We start from the raw sequence: 22,896 nt of genomic DNA, 5'->3' as shown, positions 1-22,896 counted from the left end.
GTGCTCAAGCGTCTCAAGGCGGCCCGGGTGCCGGCGATTCTGGTGGCCCCAGATTGGCCCCGCAGGGCGTGGTACGCAGATCTCGTGTTCCTGCTCGCCGACGTTCCATGGCGTCTTCCCCTGCGTCGCGATCTCCTTTCGCAGGGCCCTCTGTTCCACCCGAATTTACCGCAGCTTCGTTTGACGGCGTGGCTGTTGAGACCGCGATCCTGAAGGCCCGTGGTCTCTCGGACTCTGTCGTTCAGACGATGCTTCGCGCTCGGAAGCCCCAGTCGGCCCGTATTTACTATCGGACCTGGAGGGCGTATTTTGCTTGGTGCGAGTCCGCACGTTCTCGTCCTCTCCTTTTTTCGGTCCCTAATATTCTGGCCTTTCTTCAGGCTGGTTTTGATAAGGGGCTTCGCCTGGCTTCTCTCAGGGGGCAGATTTCTGCCCTTTCGGTCCTTTTTCAACGTTCTGTGGCCGCGCGGGCTCAGGTTAAGACTTTTCTGCAGGGTGTCGCGCGCCGAGCCCCTCCTTTTCGTCCTCCGGTGGAGCCGTGGGACCTGAATCTTGTTCTTGATGCTCTTCAGTCCTCTCCTTTTGAGCCCTTGGCAGACATCTCTCTGTCGTTTGTGTCATTTAAGGTTGCCTTCCTTGTGGCTATCACCTCTATCCGTCGGGTTTCCGAACTGGCGGCGCTTTCCTGCCGGTCGCCTTTTCTGGTGTTCCATCGGGACAAGGTCGTTTTGCGTCCCGTTCCTTCTTTTCTCCCTAAGGTTGTCACCCCGTTTCACATCAATGAGGAGATTATCCTTCCTTCCTTCTGCCCTAATCCTTCTCACCCTCGGGAGAAGTCTCTCCATTGCCTGGATGTTGTTCGGGCCCTCCGCTGGTACCTTCGCCTCACGGAACCCTTCCGTCGTTCGGATTCTCTTTTCCTGGTTCCGGCGGGTCCTCGTAAAGGTTTGCCTGCCTCCAAGGCCACCATCTCTCGCTGGGTTCGGTCGGCTGTCAAGGAGGCCTACGCCGCGAAGGGTCGCGCTCCCCCTTCCAGGTTGACCGCTCATTCGACTAGGGCAGTCGGAGCTTCCTGGGCGGTGCGTCATCAGGCTTCGGCTGCCCAGCTTTGCCGGGCCGCCACCTGGGCGTCAGTTCACACTTTTGCTAAATTCTACCACATTCATTCCCTGGCTTCTGCTGATGCCAGCCTGGGGCGTAAGGTTCTGCAGGCAGCGGTGCTTTAGGTTGCCGTCTGGCGATCTTCTTCCCTCCCTCAGGGACTGCTTTGGGACGTCCCATGGTGCTGTGTCCCCCAATGCCACGCACGAGAAAATGGATTTTTTGTACTCACCGTAAAATCCTTTTCTCGTAGTAGGCATTGGGGGACACAGATCCCTCCCTTTCTTTGGAGCATTTGTTCTTGTTCGTGGTTCCGGCGTTTGCTTGTGGTTGTCGGGTTCCCCAGTTCAAGACTTGTTGGCACTCCGTTTCTTTTTGGTTCAGGTGTGGCGTTCCTACTGCTTTTGGTACTGACTGAGTTGTTCTGGCTCTAGCAGAGGGGTATAGCCCACCTGGGTGGAGCCAACACTTTTTTGTTTCTAGTGTCAGCCTCCTAGTGGCAGCTGGGCATATACCCATGGTGCTGTGTCCCCCAATGCCTACTACGAGAAAAGGATTTTACGGTGAGTACAAAAAATCCATTTTTTACGGTAAGTACAAAAATCTAGTTTTCTCATCCGTATCATTGGGGGGCACAGGATTGACTATGGGACTGTACAGAGCAGTCCCAGGGGTGGGCATAACAATAAACCCTCCTGCCAATCGGAGAACCGCCGTCTGCAAAACTCGACGCCCCAGAGAATACGCAAAGGTGTGTACTCTGTAAAATTTGGAAAAGGTGTGCAAAGATGACCAGGTAGCCGCCGTGCATACCTGAAGGGCCGAAGCCCCATGATGCACTGCCCAAGAGACCCCCACTGCCCGAGCAAAATGAGAAGTAACGCGAAAGGGTTGGTCCTGGTCACTGATACTGTACGCTTCCACAATGGCCAAACAAATCCATCGGGAAATGGAAGTCTTGGCCCCTCTGGAATTACAGTGAATCAGTCTGTCGAAAATATTGCGTCTGGGACAGTTAGATGCGAACGGCTCGTACCAAATCCAGAATGTGGAGCGACTGCTTACGAGGATGAGACGGGGCAGGACAAAAGGAAGGTTGAGTGATCTCTTCATTGAGATGGAATGCTGACACAACCTTCGGATGAAAGGACTACTTTGTCATGATGGAGGATCAGGAAGGGCGACCAACAGGAAAGAGCCGCTAGTTCCGACACCCTATGGATGGAAGTGATCGCCACCAAAAAGGCCACCTTGTAGAACAGGAAGCAAAGGGACACCTGCTGCAAAGGCTCAAACGGTGAAGACTGGAGAGCGTGCCGCTGAGCACTAGATTAAGATCCCAAGGATGAAACTGAGGACTGTAAGGGGGGGGGCGCAGCTTGCGCAACTCCCTGCAGAAAGCCAAGTTCCGCTGAAAAACAATAGAAAGCCGAAACTTGCCCTTTGAGGGAGAGAAGAGCCAGCCCCAAGTCCATGCCCAACATGCCAGAAAAGAGTCGCGGCAACAAGAATTGAATTGGAGAAAGATGGTGATGCTCGCACCAACAAAAGTAGGACTTCCAGGCCCGGTGGTAAATTCAAGAGGACAACTGCTTTGTGGCACAAATCATTGTCTGGACAACCGAGCCCTTAGTACAACTGCTTCAACAGCCATGCCGTTAATTGTAGAGACCTTAAATTCAGGTGGAATATTGGTCCCTGCAACAAGAGGTGCTCCTGAAGGGGAGGACGCTAGGGTATGTCGGTAAGGAGGGCGATTAAGTATGCGTGCCACACTCTGCGTGACCGCTCGGGGGTGACGGGCAGTCCTTCAGACCTGATTTTCTGGAGGAGACGCGGGAAGAGGGGGGAACACGTAAGGGAACGTGAACTAATTCCACAGAATTGTATGCCAGGGCCATGGGATCCTTGGACCGTGCATCGAAGTTCTCTACCTTGTGGTTGCAGCGGGAATCTGTGCTTTTTCCGCCATGGCTGCCGGGCCCTGGGTGCTGCCCTGGTGACTGAGGTACCCCACAGCCGTGGAGTTGAACTTGAACCGGACGACCCCGGAGATGGTCGGTTCAATGAAGCGGGGAGAAACTAATTGCCCTCATTTCCAGAATGTTGATTGGGAGGAAGTGTGCAATGAGTAGGACACTGGTATGGTGGCCAATGATGCAGTGGGTCAGGATATGTGTATATAAGTTTGAGTTGTTCGTGACGCCAATTGCAGCTTGCGCAGGTACTGTTGCAGGGCCCTTTAAGATGTTAAAACTCACGTACCAGGTGAGGAATGCCAGAGTGGGGATAGTGTCTCTGTGTAATGTCAACAGTGTCTCCTACCTTGGTACGGCTGGACTCCTGGATCCTGTCTCACTTGCAATAAAATGAGTGTTAATAGGAGTAACTGAGGAATGAATGAGATCCAGACTTGAAGGATAATTCAACTTGGCTTTACTTAAGGGCAGCGTAAATCCGTACAAGTTACAGCAACAGTCTTTAGGTCCCAGCAGGTATTGGCAATGTATGGCAGGGATTAATATCTCTTCTGCTCCTATACTATATGCTTGGAGAATCTGGCAGGTATTTATCTTCTGCTCTGTCTGTCTGTTTTCTGCTTGTTATGGGCCTGACAAGCTGAGGAGGAATTCTCCTGGACTCTGGATATGTACTCACAGCTATGCTCACAGGGAATGCTTCTTCCTGGAGGCTGGAGGTGGCTGCTTGCTTGTCAACCAGCTGAGGCTGATGGCTCAGGCTGGGAAGGGTGATCGTTGGCCTCAGCCGAGGCTTGATCCTGTCTTGGGGTCCCTGTTTCTGGGAGCTCCTACTAACAGCCTACCCCAAACGGGGGTAGCTGGAACACTCACTAGAACCTCCTCCTCATGAGACAGGACATGGGACCAGCCCACTTCTGCTCACAGGGGAGGGGGGGGAGTAGACTGGAATGAACTATTCCAGTCTAGATATACTAAACTGGCTATGATGTAGCAGGTAGAAAGAGTTTGGTAACATACTCTGGGATGTTACAAGTGCTCCTCGCGTGACTTCACACCTTGAATGGAGAGATTTTCCAACACACCCCACCGTCCAGCGGAGGGGAAGGAAAGAGCAGCCCGATGTCAGCATCTGGGAAACCTACCACCACCCGAGGGCCTAGCCTTTCGGAGTAGTGATCCAAGGAGGTTGGGAAACTATCTCAATTGGTTTGACTGGCTCGCTGAAGAGTCCTGGTATGGAACTGAGCATAGGGCACCGCTTTGAAGGCAGAGACCATGAAACCCAGAACCCGCATGCTGTGATGAATGGGAAGAGGACGGGGCCGCCACAAGGGGAGAATCTAAAGACTGAGAGTGGATAGCTTCTCCAGGGGCAAGAGTACCTTGGCCTGACAGGTGTCGGGTAACATGCACAGAAAGGTTAGACGCTGAGATGGATAAAGACAGGACTTTGGTCAATTCAGGATCCATCCGAAGCGTTGCAGGGTGTCCAGGACGATGCGCAAGCTGTCTGCTGTTGCCTGGAATGATGGACCCTTTATTAGGATATCGTCCAAGTATGGAATCGCCACTATACCCTTGTCATGGAGCAGGGCCATGACTGCCGCCAGAATCTTCGTAAAGACTCTGGTAGCTGTGGCCAGGCTGAACGGGAGGGCCACAAACTGGTTGTGAAAGGGACCCACTCTGAACCGGAGAAATTTCTGGTGACTGATGCAAATGGGGACGTGGAGATAAGCATCCTTGATGTCTATCGAGGACAGGTACTACATCGTTTCCATGGACGCAATGACTGAACTCAGGGACCTAAGGGGGCTAAAAAAAAAACAATACTAAAAGTTTAAATCACCCTCTCTCCCAATTTTACATATAAAATATATAAATAAAAAATAAACATATTACAGATCGCCACGCCCAAAAGTGTGATTGATTAATTAAAATATTTTAAAATATCTCCTATGCGAGGAACGCCCTAGCAGAAAAAAAAATAAACGCACAATTAGCCATTTTTTTTTAAATCACCTTGTCCCCTTAAATAGGATAGGACTGTTCTATTATGGTCCAGACATTCCATGAAATGCGGAATACTTGCAGCTTTTTTGGTGGTTTTTTTCTTCTGCGTGGTATAGAGTATCGCAATACTTTTTTATGGTATCGAAATTGAATCAATTTTGGAATCGAGACAACCCTTGGTAAGACAGGTCTTATAAAAAATACATATAAATTACGGTATAATTTAATTTTATATTTGGCGACAAATTTTTTCTTTGGGTTAGGAGCCAATGGCTCCTTGATATTTTTTTTGTCTGGAGCGCTGTGAAGTCGGGCGCCCACTCGACGGGGGGGCTGAAGACCGCAAATCATGCAGAGCAGGTCTTGGGGTTATAGGACTTGGAGCCCTGTTAGCGGGGATGCCAGGAAGGACGGGGTTTGAAGGAATGCTTGTGTTTCTGATCCGGGGTGGACTTGTTGCTTGGCCGCTTGGGGCTGGAAAAACTTTGAAAGGGACGACAAATAGGTCTACGTTTTTTTGACTTGTTAAAATGCGCCCTGTTTTGTGGTTAAGGAGTGCTCTTGCCACCTGTAGCATCAGAAATGATCTAGTCTCGTTTGCCAAAAAGTTTGCTGCTGGTAAAGGGGAGGGCCATCAATGCCCGCTTTGAAGCATTGTCTGCTGCCCAGCAGCAGAGCCATAGGGTACGGCGAATAGCCACTAAAAGGGCTGATGAGCAGGCCATTAGTCTGGCCGCATCCATAGAGGCTTCACAAATGTACGAACTGGCATTGGAGAGCTGCAGGGCAATATCAGAAAGTTCCTCCGAGGGTTCCCCCGAAGAGAGACCCTGACGTAGTTTGTTTACCCGCTCACCCATGTAGAGGCAGTACTCACTGCTTCAAAGGATGATTTTGCGAAGGATTCAATTTTTTTTATCCCTGATATCGGAAGGAAGCCCCATCCGCTACAGGCAAAGTGGTATGTTTTGCCAAGCTGGATACTGGCGGGTCAACTGTAGGAGAGGACGACCACTACTTAGCCAGATCCTCCTGAAATGGATGAAGGAAATCTAAACGTTTTGGTAAATCGAAACGTCTATCGGGAAAATTCCACTCCTTGAAAAAGAGAGGAATCAAAATCCAGGTGGTTGGTGAAACATTTGGGCGAGTGACAGGACCGCCTGAAGGAAAACCTCGAACCGGGCGATAAGGCTGTGGGGTCCTCCACCTGTAAGGTTTCTATAACCGCTGTAATGAGATTGTCCACCATGAAGGACAATTTGGAAGACTGGTCCTCAGGAGAGAGACAGTCCGCATCTGACAACCTTTCCTCGGAACATGCCTCTTCCAATGAGGACAAGTCTAAATGAGACTCTCTGGAAGGTGGCGGAGAGGCAGAGGAAATGGGGGACGCAGACACCCTTCTGGGAGAGTGTGGCCTGGTCAGGTGGAGGGGGCAGCCCATAGCAGGCCACAACAGGGGCGAGCCACCCTAGTATTGCGTGTGACACTCGGGAGGCTTGTCCCCATAATGCCTGCTATTGGCTGCCCCACCCCGTCGCCGGATGTTTTGATCCGCACGATGGGGAGATGCGGCAGCCGTGCGGGCAACAGGAGCGATGCGGGTGCCAGGGAGCCGGTTAAGTACAAACTATGAGGAGCACATGCATTAGGCGGGTCATTATAGGGGTTGGATAACCCCTTTAATGTTGGTGACGGGATCCCAATAAATGTACATATCTATTGTAGTGTAATTGGTCCACTGTTAATTCATGATTTTTTTTTTTTTTCATATAAATTGTTAATGGTGCTGAAAATACAGGGTTTGGAGGAGCAACAAAGGAAAGAAAAGCTGGATGCCCAGTTACAATGGACTGGTATAGACTATGAGCCTAATGACCTCAACTATGAAGACAAACTTCATGATGACCAGTCTGCCAGAGATGGCATCTGTTTTACATTGGCTGGGGAGGCAGGTGAGAGAGAGCTTATTTGGTTTCATTATAAAAAACAACAGTTCTGTAAATCTTTTATATCTACAATGTTTAACGCTTTTGCTTTTTTGGGGAATAGGACCCATGAAAGGTCTGGATCAAGCTCTGGACCTGTGGAAAGATCTCCTTTCAGGATCCAAAGTTCCATCCCTTAATAGCAGTGAACAGACCGTGTTCTCGCTGCATCTATTGGGCTCTCTATTTCGACTCATGGGAAAGGTGAACCCCTTAATTTTGCTATTAGCTGTTCATTTACTCTGTTATGCTTGGTCTCTCAAAGTACAATTTGGCGTGGTATTAAAAAGCAGGAAGTGCTCAACCCCATATGCAGTGGTGCATCTATACAGAGGGCAGATCCTGCACTTGTGGCCCGCTGCTAATGGCAATCCCCAGCAAAAATGCATACAATGTAGGATGCCTGCAGCGGACCACAAGTACCACAATGGACATCCTACACAGGATAGCAAATGTGTGGATGTGATAAACAGTAAAGATAATATAACAAAGACAGGTGCACTCTGCGATCTTACTATCCCTCATACTGATGTAAAATTGAGAGATTAGCCAACATATCCTACTTGGAGGAAATGTCTGAGCCCAAGCACCGTGCCAAGGTTTCTCAAGTAGCTCAAGACCCAACGCTAAACCTACCTGGGCCATATGGGCAATACCAGGAGCCAAAGGGCGAATTGCTGTGAGTCAGACCTTGCGCTCCTGTAATCTCCCAGTAACCTCCAGCATGTGACCATGCATACAATGGGAGGAGGGAGAGAGCTCTGGTGCACATGTGAGGCCGGGGCTATATCAGCCAGTCTTGGGTGGGGCTCAGAGCGCTCTCCCTCCTCCCATTGTATGCATGGTCACATGCTGGAGGTTACTGGGAGATTGCTGTGAGTCAGACCTTGCGCTCCTGTAATTCGCCCACTGGCTCCTGGTATTGCCCATACGGCCCAGGTAGATTTAGCGTTAGGTCCTGAGCTACTTGAGAAACCTTGGCGCGGTGCTCGGGCTCAGACATGTCCTCCAAGTAGGATATGTTGGCTAATATCTTAATTTTACACCAGTATGAGGGTTAGTAAGACCGCAGAGTGCACCGGTCTTATGTTTTTGTTATATTGGTCTCTCAAAGCCATCTATTAAAGGCGTTGTCTCATCACAGACAATGGGGGTATATTGCTAGGATATGCCCCCATTGTCTTATAGGTGCGGGTTCCACCACTTGGACCCACACCCATATCTGGAATTGAGCTCTGCAAGGTGGTGGCTGGAGGACTACGGTCTGGCCACCATGAAGCATACTCCCCATAGAAGTGAATGGGAGCACACCGTGCATGACCTGCCACCGATCCCATTAACTTCTATAGGACCGACGGAAATAGCCGAGCTGCGGCGCCATAGAAAATGAATGGAGGGCGGCTGCGAATATGTAGTGAGCCCTCCAACACTTTCGGAGCTCCGTTCTCGATATAGGTGCAGGTCCCAGTGGTGGGACCCGCACCAATAAGACAATGGGTGCTTATCCTAGTGATATGCCCCCACTGTCTTTGATGAGACAACCCCTTTAAGAGTTTTCTGGATTGTAGATATTGAAGGCCTGTCCTAAGGATAGGTCATCGGTAGTAGATCAGTGGTAGTCCTACACTTGGCACCCCCACCAAGCAGCTGTTCAGTTGTGCCAAAATTGGACAGAGCTGAAAGCCGAAAGCTCTATGTAGTGCTAGTGTCGGGTTACTGCGGCTCAGGTCCCATTTGCTGAGTTCAGTAACCTGGCCGGACCTCTACACAGTGACAGAACTTTCTGCTTCCAGCTTCATCCAGCGCTTTTATTTCCGGAGCTGGTGGCTGCTGAGAACAGCTGATTGGCGAGGGTGCTAGCCATCTGATATTGATGGCTAATCTAGACCCTGGACAACCCCTTTAAGCTACTTATAAACTTATTTGTCATTTGTTCATTATAAACCATACAATGTCCAAGAGCAAAATAATGGAAATTGATAGTAGGTAAGGGCTAAATTTTCATGCCAACCGTATATATTACGCAGATAACCTTTTCCATTTTATTTTCCTCAGCCTATGCAGGCCATAAAGAGCTTTCTGCTAGTGAGGCATCTATGCTGTTCCCTTGGTGATGACATCCGGGCGGCCGGAGCCCTGTGTCATGTCACTAAAATTCTGTTTTATCTGAAAAGTCCTGGTTATGCAAAGGTAAGTCTCTTCCTCCAGCTTGGTTGTAAAAGATGACAACATGTAATAAATTTAAAAAAATATATTTCTCGTGCATGGCATTGGGGGACACAGCACCATGGGTATATGTCCAACTACCACTAGGAGGCACTAGACACAAAAAGTGTTGGCTCCTCCCAGGTGGGCTATACCCTCTCCACAGGCACGAGGCTATTCAGTTTTAGTCTAGTGTCCGTAGGAGGCAGACCTGTCCTGCTTTTTTGCAGGTTCTGCTGTTTTTTATTTTTATTCTTTTCTTTTTTCTCTCTTCCGCAGGTCTCGGTGTTCTCCACCGTTATACCTGCTGCAGGCTGGGGCTCCATCGTGTTCCACTTTAGTTGCCCCCCTGCGGGCGCGTACTTCGGTACCATCGCCGGTCACCCAGTCCCCACGGACTGCATCCGCAGTGGCTTGCCGGCATTCCCACGGTTTCCGTGTTGAGTCTGCCGAAGGGGTGACCCTGCTGCGCCCGAAGACATCGGATGGTGAGTATATCTGATGGTGAGTATACTCCCCTGTGTCCCTGCCCCAGGGTTAGGTTCCCTCCTGTGGCCAGGGGGATGGGATCCACCTTAGCTGGGGGTCCTGGGGAGCCTCCATCTTCCCCCTAGCCAACCCCCCCTTTTTTCTGGGGGGGGTTATATTCTTGTTTCCCCTCCCTTCTCTTCCCCCTTGGTTGGTCTTTTCTCTCCTCCCTGGCCACACAGTCTTCTCCCTGGCTTCTCCGCTACTTTAGTCCCCGGCTTCTGCCGGGACTAGGCCTCATCTTCTGTGGCCCGTTCCCGGCTCCCAGGTGCTCCGTTTGCCCTGATCCACCTGTCCCTAGGTGTCGCTTCTCCCCCCCTACCCTCCTCACCTATTTTTATGATTCGGTGGGCCCTCTGTCGGCCGCGGTTCGCCCCGCCCCCCTCGCTCCATTCCCGGCCGCCTTAATAAATCGAGGCCCCGGCTTTTGGGCCTGCTAGGCCGCAATCTTCCCGGCCCCTCCTCCTTGCTTCCCGGGCTTTTCTGAGCCCCGCCCGGCCCTTGGGAGGGGCTATCTCTTCACCCTTTCCTGGGCTAACGTGTTTTTTCTGCTGAAGGGGGTGGTTAACCCCTTCCCTCCCCTCAATTGCTTTATGTCCCCTGCAGCCCTACTGACCACCTCTTTTGGGGGGACAAGCTGCTGCAGCGCCTCTTTGGGGGAACAGGGCGTCCGGGTCAGGATAGACAGCCTCTGCTGGCTGCTTTTTGAGCATCTCCTCTCCCAGCCTCTCCTCGGTCGCCACGTGTTTTCACGTGCGTCCGCTGTCTGCACCTCTCTGGGTCTAACAATGGCTGCCGTGCGGTCAGCCTGTCCCTGCTGGGTGCAGTACCTCTTCCCAGATCCTTTCCCCGAACAATCCCTTTGTGTCGGTCCCCCATGAATGGGCTCCCTCCGTGTCAATGCCATGGGAACCTTGACCGCCTCTCCCTGGCGGTGTCGCTGGCCGCTACCAATCCAAATTGCGGCCACCTCTGCCCTCCCAGGGTCCTCCCTGCAGATGGGGCACGCTCAGTTAGGGGTACCTGCACCCGGGTTCGGCTAGGGGTAGCTCACGGTACTCCCTCGGGTGGTCTCAACGGGGTACCACCCCTCCTCGGCATCCTCGGATCCCCCCCAGGACAGGCCTGAGGCTGGTGACGAATCCTTCCTGTCACCCCATCCGTTGCCTCTGGGGACACCTCTGCGCCGATTCCCTCGGAACAGAGCATCAGGCGGTCTTCCTCCATACAGAAGCCCTCTGGGAGGTCAAGACGAATGTGGACGGAGGAACCTTTCCTACCCAGGGTTGGTATCCCCTCTAGTGGATTTTCGGATGGTGCTCCCCTGACCACACAGGTATTCAACCGCACAGGTAAGGCAGCCGTCCCCGTGTTTAGCATACTGAGTCACCTACGCGGTGTCTCTGATACGTACGCCTTCTCCTTAACAGGGGGATGCCTGCACCACTGCCATAGGCTGTCCCTGACAAGCCTTCCTGGTTCCCCTATACCAGGGGCTATCCTCTACATATTTGAGAGTGTTTCCACAGGGTCCCCATCCTGGTGGTGGTGTTCGCCACTCTACCTCATTACAGGGGGTTCCTGTTCTGGGCAAGCGGTTAGCTCGGCTATCGCCTCCTGTAGGTTGGGGAGTTAAGAGCAATTGTACAGCTGCCTTGCCCCTTTTCATAGGTAGTGTACCTACACCTACTCCAGATGCTGAAGCCATTACTCCTGGCTGGCTCTGGGGTGTTCCATACAGCACTATTTCTCCCTTCCGGGCGAGATGTACAGGCCGCTTCGATTGCCGTTGCAATTGCACCTGTCTGTTCCCAGCCACTTTGCTCCCGTCATAGGTAGAGTATCTACGCCATCTCCTGATGCTGTAGCCAATTCCCCTGGCTGGCGCTATGGTGTTCCGTGCGGCACTATTTCTCCCTTTCTGGCGAGATTTACAGGCCGCCTTTAATTGCCGTTGAAATTGCACCTGTCTATTCCCAGCCATTTTGCTCCCTTCATAGGTAGAGTACCTACGCCATCTCCGGTGCTGTGGTCGATACCCCTGGCGGGCTCTATTGTCTTCCAGGCGGCAACATTTCTCCCTACGGGCGAGATATAGAGGCCACTTTCTATTGCCATAGAGTTGCCCCTGTCCGGTTCAGTTACACCTGTCTGTTCCCTGCCACCTTGATCCCTTAACAGGTAGAGTACCTGCACCATCTCCGGATGTGGTAGCCGTTCCTCCTGTCCGGCTTTATGGTGTACCATGTGGCATTTTCTCTCCCTTACAGGACGAGATTTTGAGGCCTCCTCCAGTTGCCGTGGCCATTGCACCTACCTCATCATAGTGTGCACCAAACAGCCATCTTACTTCCTTCATAGGTAGAGTTCCTGAACCGTCTTTGATGCTGCAGCCGTTACACCTGTCTGGCTTCTATGGTGTACTATGCGGCCCTGTTTCTGTTGCCATTGCACCTACCTGATTGTAGTGTGCACCTGTCTTGTTCTTTGTGGTACCGTGCGGCCCTATGGGTTCCATTGTTAACGCAGTTGCTGTTGCACCTCTCTGGGTCTGGGGTGCACCATGCGGCCACATTGCTTCGATCTTAAATGAAGTTCCTCTTCACAGCCATATTTCTACTTTACAGGTTGTGTACCTGTACCCTTCGAATGCTGTCGCATCCCCAGATGCTGTGGCTATGTTTCCACTCTCCTTGGTCGGCAACATGCAGCCACTTTACCTTTATTTTAGGCGTGTGTTTGTAGTACCCCAAGTGCTGGGCCCTGTGGTGCGATCTGTGGCCCAGACAGTTTCTTTCTTACTAGGTGTTTTCTGCCCACGGGTTCTAATCTGTGCTGCAGATGTTGGTTCCATCCGTTTGGTTCTTCCGTACGTCTGCCACTCCGTTACTGTCGTCCTCATTGGTCTCCTTGTGCCGCTCAAGGCACTGTCAGCACCAGGTCACCCTTGTTCAGCATGTGCATGGTTACCATATCTGGCAGGGGTGGGTCAGCCCATCCCCCACCTTATCGGTCTAGTGCTGCTTCTGGTAGCTCCAGTATATGACTGATCTGTCTGGTCCGGCGGGTGGTCCTCATTCAACCTCCTACTCCATGGCCAGGTGGTTGTTGGCCTTTGTGCTAGAGTTGCTCTTGCTTTCTCTTTAAGGTCCTACGGTATGCTGTGCTCCGCGTTACCCCATGTTATAGGGGAGTACTCACATTGTTTCCTATTGCTGAGCGGGCCATTCCTGGTGTAGTACAAGGATCTCCACTGGATCTTCTACCTTGTTTGGACATGTAGCTGGTGAGCATCGGCCGCGGCAGTGGTTTTCGGTCATCGCTGGATGTCCGCCTCACGGTATCCTTCTGGGTCCACGGCTTTTATCATTGCTGGACGTCCTCCCTGACGGGTCAAGGACAGGACCTCTGAGCGCCACACACACCTGTCTGAATTTTCAGCTGATTGCTCTGGTATCGGACAGGGCCCCGTAGTTCCTTCTGGGTCCAGGTGTTTTCGGTATTCCCTTGTATTTTCTGCTTAGTTGTGCTACATGGCGAAGGGGCAGTCCTCTTGGACCTTGCTGTCGTCTGCACCTGTCTGGTACTTTCTCCCCCCTGGAAGTTTTCTGTATGCCGGTCGCAGCTGGTTTCTACATTTCTATGTAGGCTACCCCGGTTTTTTCATGGCGACTTCTGCATTCCTTATGCATATCGATGTCTGTCGTTTTGTGGTACCTCCGAGCTGCTGTACTTGCCCTCTCTGGGACAATGTTTACGGTTTGCTGGTCAATGTTTTTGGTGCGGCTAGTTGTCCATGGCCAATGTCCCTTCCCCTATGGCGGTTTCTTTTCGCCTTTCCTGGATATGCTGGCTTGCGTTGTCTTCCGGTGGTTCAGCTCCTGGTTCCTTGTGCCCCCATCTGGGTACTCCTTTCTGGAGTCCCTGTCCCTGTTCATTTGAGGTCCTCTTGGGATTTGTCTTTTTTTTCCATCCTCCCACGTAAAGTACCTGGTATTGAGTGGTTTGGTGCTACGGTTTGCAATTCCACCGTATGGTCTCCTTCGGGAGGGACCTCCTCCTGTTGTAGACCCCTTCCTCCTTAGGCTGTTTGGAGTGCTCTTCTTCTACTCCCATGTCTGTCAGTCCAGTGTGTTCCTGCCAAGGTTGCCTGGGCCTGTCTCTGGTTCCTTTTTTCCATGATACTTCACATGCCCAGAGTTTCCTCTGGTCTTGCGCTTTACAGTGCTATCTTGTTTTCGGAGGCTTGTGCCTCGTTTCCTGTTTTTGGGGACGCAGGAGCGATCGTTCTTTGTTCCTGGCTTTTACCTACAACCCCCTCCTTCTCCAAGGGTTGGCAGTTTCCTCTAGCAGCCTTGGGTTTTCGCCTTTACATGGGGCGCTTGGCTTCTTCACCTGGCCTTGCGGTGAGGGGAGTCCCTCTCCCTTCACATGTGAGCCTTGCTATGGCTTCCCTCACTCGTTTGGTTTCCAGTGCTTCCCTGTTTCTTTTCTCCCCTGGCCTTTCAGGGGATGGCCACAGGTTTATGGGTCTGAGACAATGTAGGGCGTTGGGTCGATCCAACACGCAGTGCTGTCCTAATTTTTTTCTCCAGCCCTTGGCTGCGCTTGGTGTTCCCTTTTGCCACCTTCTTGCATTTGGGATTTTCTTCCAGACATTTGTCCTGGGGTGCTGGCAGTCTTCCCTGCTTCTTCTGAGGTTTCTTCCTTGTTATGAGACCTCTTGCCCATTCCGTGTTTTTTCCTGTTGGGTCACATGGTCACATTCTCCTGCACCTGTATGCCCAGCCGGTGGCACGTCTCTTCTTTTCCCACCCTCAGGGACTGCTTTGGGACGTCCCATGGTGCTGTGTCCCCCAATGCCATGCACGAGAAAATTGGATTTTTTGTACTCACCGTAAAATCCTTTTCTCGTAGTAGGCATTGGGGGACACAGATCCCACCCTATGTTTTTACTTCCGCTTCTCCGGGCTGGTCTCTTGATCTTTCCCGGTACGGGAGTTGTTGGTTCCTTGCTTTTCTTCTCTCTCCTACTGCTTTTGGTACAAACTGAATAGCCTCGTGCCTGTGGAGAGGGTATAGCCCACCTGGGAGGAGCCAACACTTTTTGTGTCTAGTGCCTCCTAGTGGTAGTTGGACATATACCCATGGTGCTGTGTCCCCCAATGCCTACTACGAGAAAAGGATTTTACGGTGAGTACAAAAAATCCAATTATTTTAACCAAGAGGATGCACAAGCAAGGTTGATCTTCGTGTCTTTATATGAAGACCTCTGCTTTGTTGCTCATTACACCTTCTCACTAGTGTATAAAGCTCTCCACCATGCTTAGATCTCCATTCTGATCGTCATCTGCCAGCCTTGTCATTAGGCTGGATCATTAGCTTTAAAGGGGTTGTCCGAGTTCAGAGCTGAACCATATTTTCACCCAGCTGGATTGCACAGGGCACAGGCTCTTTTGTTTACAATAACGCACTGCCGGGCGGAGGTTTCCGCCCGGCAGCGTGTTCGTTGACGTCACTGGCTCTGATGGGCGTGCTATAGGGCTAGCCGTTTTACAGGCTAGGGCAGCGCTAAAGCCCGCCCATCAGTGCCGGTGTCGTCACCAGGCTTCCAGGCAGCCCCATGGAGAGCCCGGTACGTCACAGGAACTCCTGAAAATGCCTTTGCCCTGCGCGATTTAGCGCAGGGCAAAGAAGAGCATCGGAGCATGAACTGCTCCGATGCTCAAGTCAGGGGGGCTGCCGGGGTGAAAATGGAGGGATGTCCGGGTACAGCTCTGAACCCGGACATCCCCTTTTAAATGTGTCTTGAAAGTGGCCCTTCTGATTCAGTAGTTTCTAGATTGGTTTAGTATATTTTACACAGGCGCCTGGTATCTGTGGCAGGCTGTATGAAGACCCACCAGACTCCTATACACCAAATAACGTGAGGTAAACAGGAGAACATACAAACTTCCTGGCAATGAGAGAATAGATTTTCTGACTCCTGTGTTACATGGTGAAATGGTTTCCTAAGACTAAGTTCACATGTTGGGAATTTGCATATGGGCAATCCAGCGTGTGTTTTACAGGAGGATCCGAGGCTGATTCTTGCATTTGTGCCACGGAATTGCTGCAGTTCCATGTATTGTTTTCATTTAGAATCCATAAGAATGATGGACATACTCTTCTTGTGGATTCTGTTTTTTCTGTTAGACAAAAATCTGAGATTTTTTCTTTTGCATGTGAATGGAGTTTAAAGGGAACCAGTCACTGGGATTTTGTATATAGAGCTGAGGACATGGATTGCTAGATGGCCGCTAGCACATCCGCAATACCCACCCCCATAGCTCTGCGTGCTTTTATTGTGTAAAAAAACGGATTTGATACATATTCAAATTAACCTGAGATGTGTCCTGTATGTGACTGATCTCGGGGACTGGACTCCTCTCAGGTTAATTTGCATATGTATCAAATCAGGTTTTTTTACACAATAAAAGCACACAGAGCTATAGGGATTGGATATTGCGGATGTGCTAGCGGCCATCTAGCAAACAATGTCCTCAACTCTATACACACAATCCCGGTGACAGGTTCCCTTCAAAGTCCATTGGATGCCTAATGTTAATTTTAATGGTATTTAGATACTAAATCCTCATGAAGTTCTGAACATGTGAATTTAGCTTTAGTGTCCCAGTCCTGCATATAGAAGAGAATAGAGAAGGACCCCCCCCGTGTGTAAACGGTTTTTCGTAGAGTGCCCCTAATTGTCAGGGATCGTAACTCGCCAGATCAGGTTGTGCACGCCAGGCACAAAACTGGAAAAGCGTATGTGGAATAGCTTGTGCGGTATCGAAGCAGCTCCCTTTTGCCGCAGGCATCCAGAGTAGGTCCTGGTGATCAGAGGTAAATTTAGGTAAAGAATGGCAGTACTACCGGGGCGCTAAGATTTAACCACACTTTATTTTAGTATAAAACTAGACATAAACAAAGTGATCGGGTCTTAGTTTAGCTATGCGTTTCCCGACACTCCATCGGCTTCTTCAGGCTGACCCAGAAGAGTGGCACACACCAGGATTTATACAAAAAACAGGAAATTACATAATTGCATTGACAGGTTCGGGCCACAAATACATTTGGTAGCATAAATAATTAAAAACATTGTGTAAACATATAAAGGCAATAAATAATTGAGTATCAATATATACGTACATACATATACACACACATCTGAAATACAGCGATATACTGTTTTGGTAACACATTCTAACGTACTAATATGAGGCTCTAGTGGTTATCATTGTATCTGGCTCATTGTACCTTAGGCTACTTTCATACTCTCGTTTTGGCTTTCCGTTTGTGAGATCCGTTCAGGGCTCACAAGTGTTCCAAAACGGATCAGTTTTGCCTTAATGCATTCTGAAAGGAAAAGGATCCGCTCAGAATGCATCAGTTTGCCTCCGTTCCGTCTCCATTCCGCTCTGGAGGCGGACACCAAAACGCTGCCTACAGCGTTTTTCTGTCCGCTTGACGAAACTGAGCCAAACGTTTTCTCTGGCACAATAGAAAACTGATCCGTCTCCCTCTGACTTTCAATGGAGTTCATGACGGATCCGTCTTGGCTATGTTACAGATAATACATCCGGATCCGTTCATGACGGATGCATGCGGTTGTATTATTTTAACTGATCCGTTTTGCAGATCCATAACGGATCCACCCAAAATGCGAGTGTGAAAGTAGCCTTATCCTGACCCCTTGTATTTAATTATATTTTTCCAGGTTACCCTGCAGGAGGCAGAAGCGGCTTTGCTGCGAGCTGATGCTTCCTCTGAAGCCTACGTGTTGACTGACTGTTGCTGTCAGCTGCTTCATGCTCATCTTTGCCGAGTGACAAACCAGGTACTTTCCACATGTTTTTTGTGGGGTTTTCGATGCAGTTTTCAACATTATTTATTGTTGTTTTTTATTTATTTGTATTTATTTATTTTTTTTAACCACTAGGTGTTTTCAGCACGTGGTTTTGCCGTGCATCCACACTAAAAACTGCACAGAAAGCACCCAGAAGCTGCATAGAAACATATGGCGCTGCTTTTTATTCTTCCCATTTATTTCAATGGAAGATTCAGAGCGTATTCCGCCCCAGGAATGCTGCTGCTTTTTTAAATTTATTTTTTATTGAAATTAATGGGATGCTGTTTCGAGGCGGAAACGCTCCAACATCAGTTTCAAAAAATCTCCTTATGAACCGGCCCTAATAAAGTTAGAATTTCTCAAGGGTTATTGTGTTCTTATGAGTATATAGTTCATGCAGATACTAGTTTTGTAAGGGTATTGGTACTGATATGATACTGATGTACACTGATTCTGTAATGTGGATGGAGTAAGAAAAGACATTGTATTGATTTGTAAACTTCTGTCTTTCGGGGTTTAATAAAAACGATTTGATTCAAAAAGAATTTCTCAAGGGGCGTCACCTTCTCCCTGGCTGTGACGCTGTCCGCTGCGATTGGGCAGCTCATAGGGAGAAGGAGATGTCCCTTGAGAAACACGTCCGTCTTCTCCTCTCTGTACTGATGCTACTAATTAGCATACAGGGTGGCAAAAGAGAACGAGGGGCACAGCGCCCCAATGGAGCGGCTGATCTCAAATACCTTAATGCGGGGACATCTACTGATCATGCCCTACACTGCCCGGTACTAATATTATGTCAGGACCAGTGAAAGGTCCTCTAAGGCCTCATGCACACGGACGTTTTTTTTCACGGTCCGCAAAACGGGGTTCCGTTGGTCCGTGATCCGTGACCGTTTTTCCGTCCGTGGGTCTTCCTTGATTTTTGGAGGATCCACGGACATGAAAAAAAAGTCATTTTGGTGTCCGCCTGGCCGTGCGGAGCCAAACGGATCCGTCCTGAATTACAATGCAAGTCAATGGGGACGGATCCGTTTGATGTTGACACAATATGGTGCCATTTCAAACGGATCCGTCCCCATTGACTTTCAATGTAAAGTCTGGAGTTCTGTTATACCATCGGATTGGAGTTTTCTCCAATCCGATGGTATATTTTAACTTGTAGCGTCCCCATCACCATGGGAACGCCTCTATGTTAGAATATACTGTCGGACCATAAAAGGAATAGTTTAAAAAAATTTGAAAAAATTTGGTCACTCTGGATTCAACATTACAATATTCAAGTGTGAGGGATGGTGTGAACGTATGAGTGGGCTTGGGAGTGGAGAGGTGAATAGGGAATGGGTTTGGGAAGGTATGGATGAAACGCTAGTCTAAGAAGTGTCTGAGATTAATGTTTGCAAGGGGCCAAATGTATGTTAAATTCTTTGTATGATTGGGTACATGATTGCCCAGGAGTTTATGCACATCTACAAAGCCGTATTGCCATGTTTTATGCTTTCTGTCATGGATTAATCTACACACTGAACTGAGCTTTTCAGGATAACGAAACGTGGTGTACTGCTCTTGCCTTGAAGGGGAATGTTGGGGGGGGTGGGAAGGGAGGGGGGGGGGGGGGGTTTGGGTGTGTTGGCACCTATTGTACTGTATTGAAAAACTGCAAATAAAAAATTATCTGATTTAAAAAGAATATACTGTCGGATATGAGCTACATCGTGAAACTCATTTCCGACAGTATATTCTAACACAGAGGCGTTCCCATGGTGATGGAGACGCTTCAGGTTAGAATATACAAATAAACTGTGTACATGACTGCCCCCTGCTGCCTGGCAGGTGCTGCCAGGCAGCAGGGGGCAGACCCCCCCCCCTGTTTTTAACTCATTGGTGGCCAGTGGGCCCCCCCTCCCCTGTTGTTAACTCGTTGGTGGCCAGTGTGCGCACCCCCCTCCCTCCCTCCCTCTATTGTTTTAATACATTGGGGCCAGTGTGCGCGCGCCCCCCAACCCCCCCCTCCCTCCCTCTCTTGTTTTAATACATTGGGGCCAGTGTGCGCGCGCCCCCCCAACCCCCCTCCCTCCCTCTATTGTTTTAATACATTGGGGCCAGTGTGCGCGCGCCCCCCCAACCCCCCCTCCCTCCCTCTATTGTTTTAATACATTGGGGCCAGTGTGCGCACACCCCCACCCCCCTTCCTCCCCCGATTGTAATCATCATCGGTGGCAGCGGAGTAGAAGATTTTCATACTTACCTGGCTGCTGGCTGCTGCGATGTCTGCGTCCGGCCGGGAGCTCCTCCTACTGGTAAGTGACAGCAATGCGCCGCACAGATCTGTCACTTACCAGTAGGAGGAGCTCCCGGCCGGACGCAGACATCGCAGCAGCCAGCAGCCAGGTAAGTATGAAAATCTTCTACTCCGCTGCCACCGATGATGATTACAATAGAGGGAGGGAGGGGGGGGGGGGGGGGTTGGGGGGGGTGCGCACACTGGCCCCAATGTATTAAAACAATAGAGGGAGGGAGGGGGGGTTGGGGGGGCGCGCGCACACTGGCCCCAATGTATTAAAACAATAGAGGGAGGGAGGGAGGGGGGTGCGCGCACTGTGCCACCAACAGTTAACAACAGGGGAGGGGGGGGCCGCACAATGATATTCAAACTGGGGAGGGGGGGGTCTGCCCCCTGCTGCCTGGCAGCCCTGCCCTGATCTCTTACAGGGGGATATGATGGGGTTAATTGTACTATCATATCCCCCTGTAAGAGATCGGGTGCTGCCAGGCAGCAGGGGGCAGTCTTGTACACAGTTTGTAGTGTATTCTAACTAGAAGCGTCCCATCACCATGGGAACGCCTCTGTGTTAGAATATACTGTCGGATCTGAGTTTTCACGAAGTGAAAACTCAGCTCTGAAAAAGCTTTTATGCAGACGGATCTTCGGATCCGTCTGTATGAAACTAACCTACGGCCACGGATCACGGACACGGATGCCAATCTTGTGTGCATCCGTGTTCTTTCACGGACCCATTGACTTGAATGGGTCCGTGAACCGTTGGCCGTGAAAAAAATAGGACAGGTCATATTTTTTTCACGGCCAGGAAACACGGCTCACGGATGCGGCTGCCAAACGGTGCATTTTCCGATTTTTCCATGGAAAATGAAAAAAAACGTGAAAAAAAACGGAAAACGGCACAACGGCCACGGATGCACACAACGGTCGTGTGCATGAGGCCTAAGTGGGATTAACTGTTTTACTTGCTGCATTATAGGTGGAGAAAGCAGTACAGCTCCTTGTGAATCTTCTCCAACACCCATCTCTGCAAAAGTCTTCCAAAGCTTGGTACCTGCTAAAGGTTCAAATTTTGCGAGAGCTTTCATTGTTTCTTAAGCTTCCACCTTCAATTCTGCCCCAGGATCTCTACAAGCGGCTCCATTCCCATGGTAATGTGAAAATAGCTTTATGGCAGATTCAATAATTTGTATGTCTATTTCAATTAGAAAATTGAATGTTGTACCTAGGACAAGCTACTTTTAACTAAAGGCATATTCATGTGTACGTAAAGTGGTTATCTGCAGCATTTTTAAAATTATTTTATCTTTATTTTTTTAATAAAAAAATAAATAAAAAAACACGCATTAGGGTACTTTCACACTTGCGGCAGAGGATTCCAGCAGGCAGTTCCGTCGCCGAAACTGCATTTCAGATCCGGCAAGCCTGACGCAAACTGATGGCATTTGTCAGACGAATCCGGATCCATTTGACAAATGCATTGAAATACCGGATCCGTCTCCGGTGTCATCTGGAAAAACGGATCCGGTATTTATTAAATTTTTTGCATTTTTTTAAAGGTATGCGCAGACGGAAAAACTGTATACGTTTTGCAGGAACACTTGCCGACACTAATACATTTCAATGGAAATGGATGCCGGATCCGGCATTCCGGCAAGTGTTCAAGTTTTTTGGCCAGAGAGGAAACTGCTGCATGCTGGCCAAAAAAGTAGGAGGGACTGAACTGATGCATCCTGAACGGATTGCTCTCCATTCAGAATGCATGGGGATGAAACTGATCTGTTTTTTTCCGGTATTGAGCCCCTAGGATGGAACTCAACACCAAAAAAGAAAAACGCTAGTGTGAAAGTATCCTTACTCACCTCCCCAATTTCCCCTCTGCTGCCATTCTGACGCTTACCATGGTCCTCCTTCGTCTCCACTTTTGGTCCCTACTCGACACTGAATGAAGGGGTATTTCTGAGGTGGGTCACTGCTGTTGCCAATGGTTTGCTGATTAGGTATCTCCTGCCATTTCCTGCATGTTGAGCCAGGACCAGAAAGAGGAGACCAGCCTAGTAAGCGGTAGAATGGCAGCAACAGGGGAGGATGGGTGAGGTGAGTAATGCAGCTTTTAATTTTTTTATTATTCTGCCTCTTTGTTAAAGGGAACCGGTCACCTGGATTTTGGGTATAGAGCTGAGGACATGGGCTGCTAGATCGCTGGCTAGCACATCCGCAATATCCAGTCCCCATAGCTCTGTGTGCTTTTATTGTGTAAAAAAAAAAAGAAAGATTTTATAGACATGTAAATTAACCTTAGCTGAGTCCTGTCTCCTCCATGCTTGAGAGATGAGTCCAGCTACGCCCACTGTGAAGGAGCCAAGCACCGCCCCGCATCCTCCAAATCTCCTCCTTGCTCCCAGACGTCACAAAGCTAGAGCGCTGTAATCTCGCAATGCGTGAGCTAACGCATGCGCAGTTCGTTCCATGAGGCTGGTGCCAGCACAGAGGAGGAACACTATGCCGACACTGCACATGCGCTAGCTTGTGCATTGCGAGATTACGGAGCTCTAGTTTTGTGATGTCGGGGAGCATGGAGGAGATTTGAAGGATGCGGGGCGGTGCTGGGCTCCGGAAATGTTAGTAGCAGCTGCTTGGGCTTCTTACGTGCTTCATTTACATATATAAAATCGTTTTTGGACACAATAAAAGCACTCAGAGCTATGGGGACTGGATATTGCGGATGTGCTAGCGGCGATCTAGCAACCCATGTCCTCAGCTCTATACACAAAATCCAGGTGACAGGTTCCCAGTGGGTGATTCATGGTATATGTTCTGTAGAAGGGCGACCTCTTTCAGAATGGCAATACTGTAGAGTGCCTGTAGATTATCCTGTTATCTGGACTCTGAATCTTCTGTTTTCTG

General features: G+C 49.8%; 1 protein-coding gene across 1 annotated transcript in view; it reads left to right on the top strand.

Annotated features, from left to right (window-relative positions):
- ESPL1 (extra spindle pole bodies like 1, separase) overlaps window positions 1–22,896 on the top strand; it is a 102,952-nt gene that overhangs the window by 36,770 nt on the left and 43,286 nt on the right. The window contains 5 exon segments of the mRNA XM_044288289.1: window positions 6,901–7,054; window positions 7,152–7,291; window positions 9,143–9,277; window positions 17,580–17,699; window positions 20,969–21,140. Of these exon segments, the coding sequence (XP_044144224.1) occupies window positions 6,901–7,054; window positions 7,152–7,291; window positions 9,143–9,277; window positions 17,580–17,699; window positions 20,969–21,140 (721 nt within the window).

Source organism: Bufo gargarizans, chromosome 3 (assembly GCF_014858855.1).
Source record: "Bufo gargarizans isolate SCDJY-AF-19 chromosome 3, ASM1485885v1, whole genome shotgun sequence".
Classification (NCBI taxonomy): domain Eukaryota; kingdom Metazoa; phylum Chordata; class Amphibia; order Anura; family Bufonidae; genus Bufo; species Bufo gargarizans.
The sequence above is the reverse complement of the archived record's forward strand: the minus strand, read 5'-3'. Positions and strand labels throughout refer to the sequence as shown.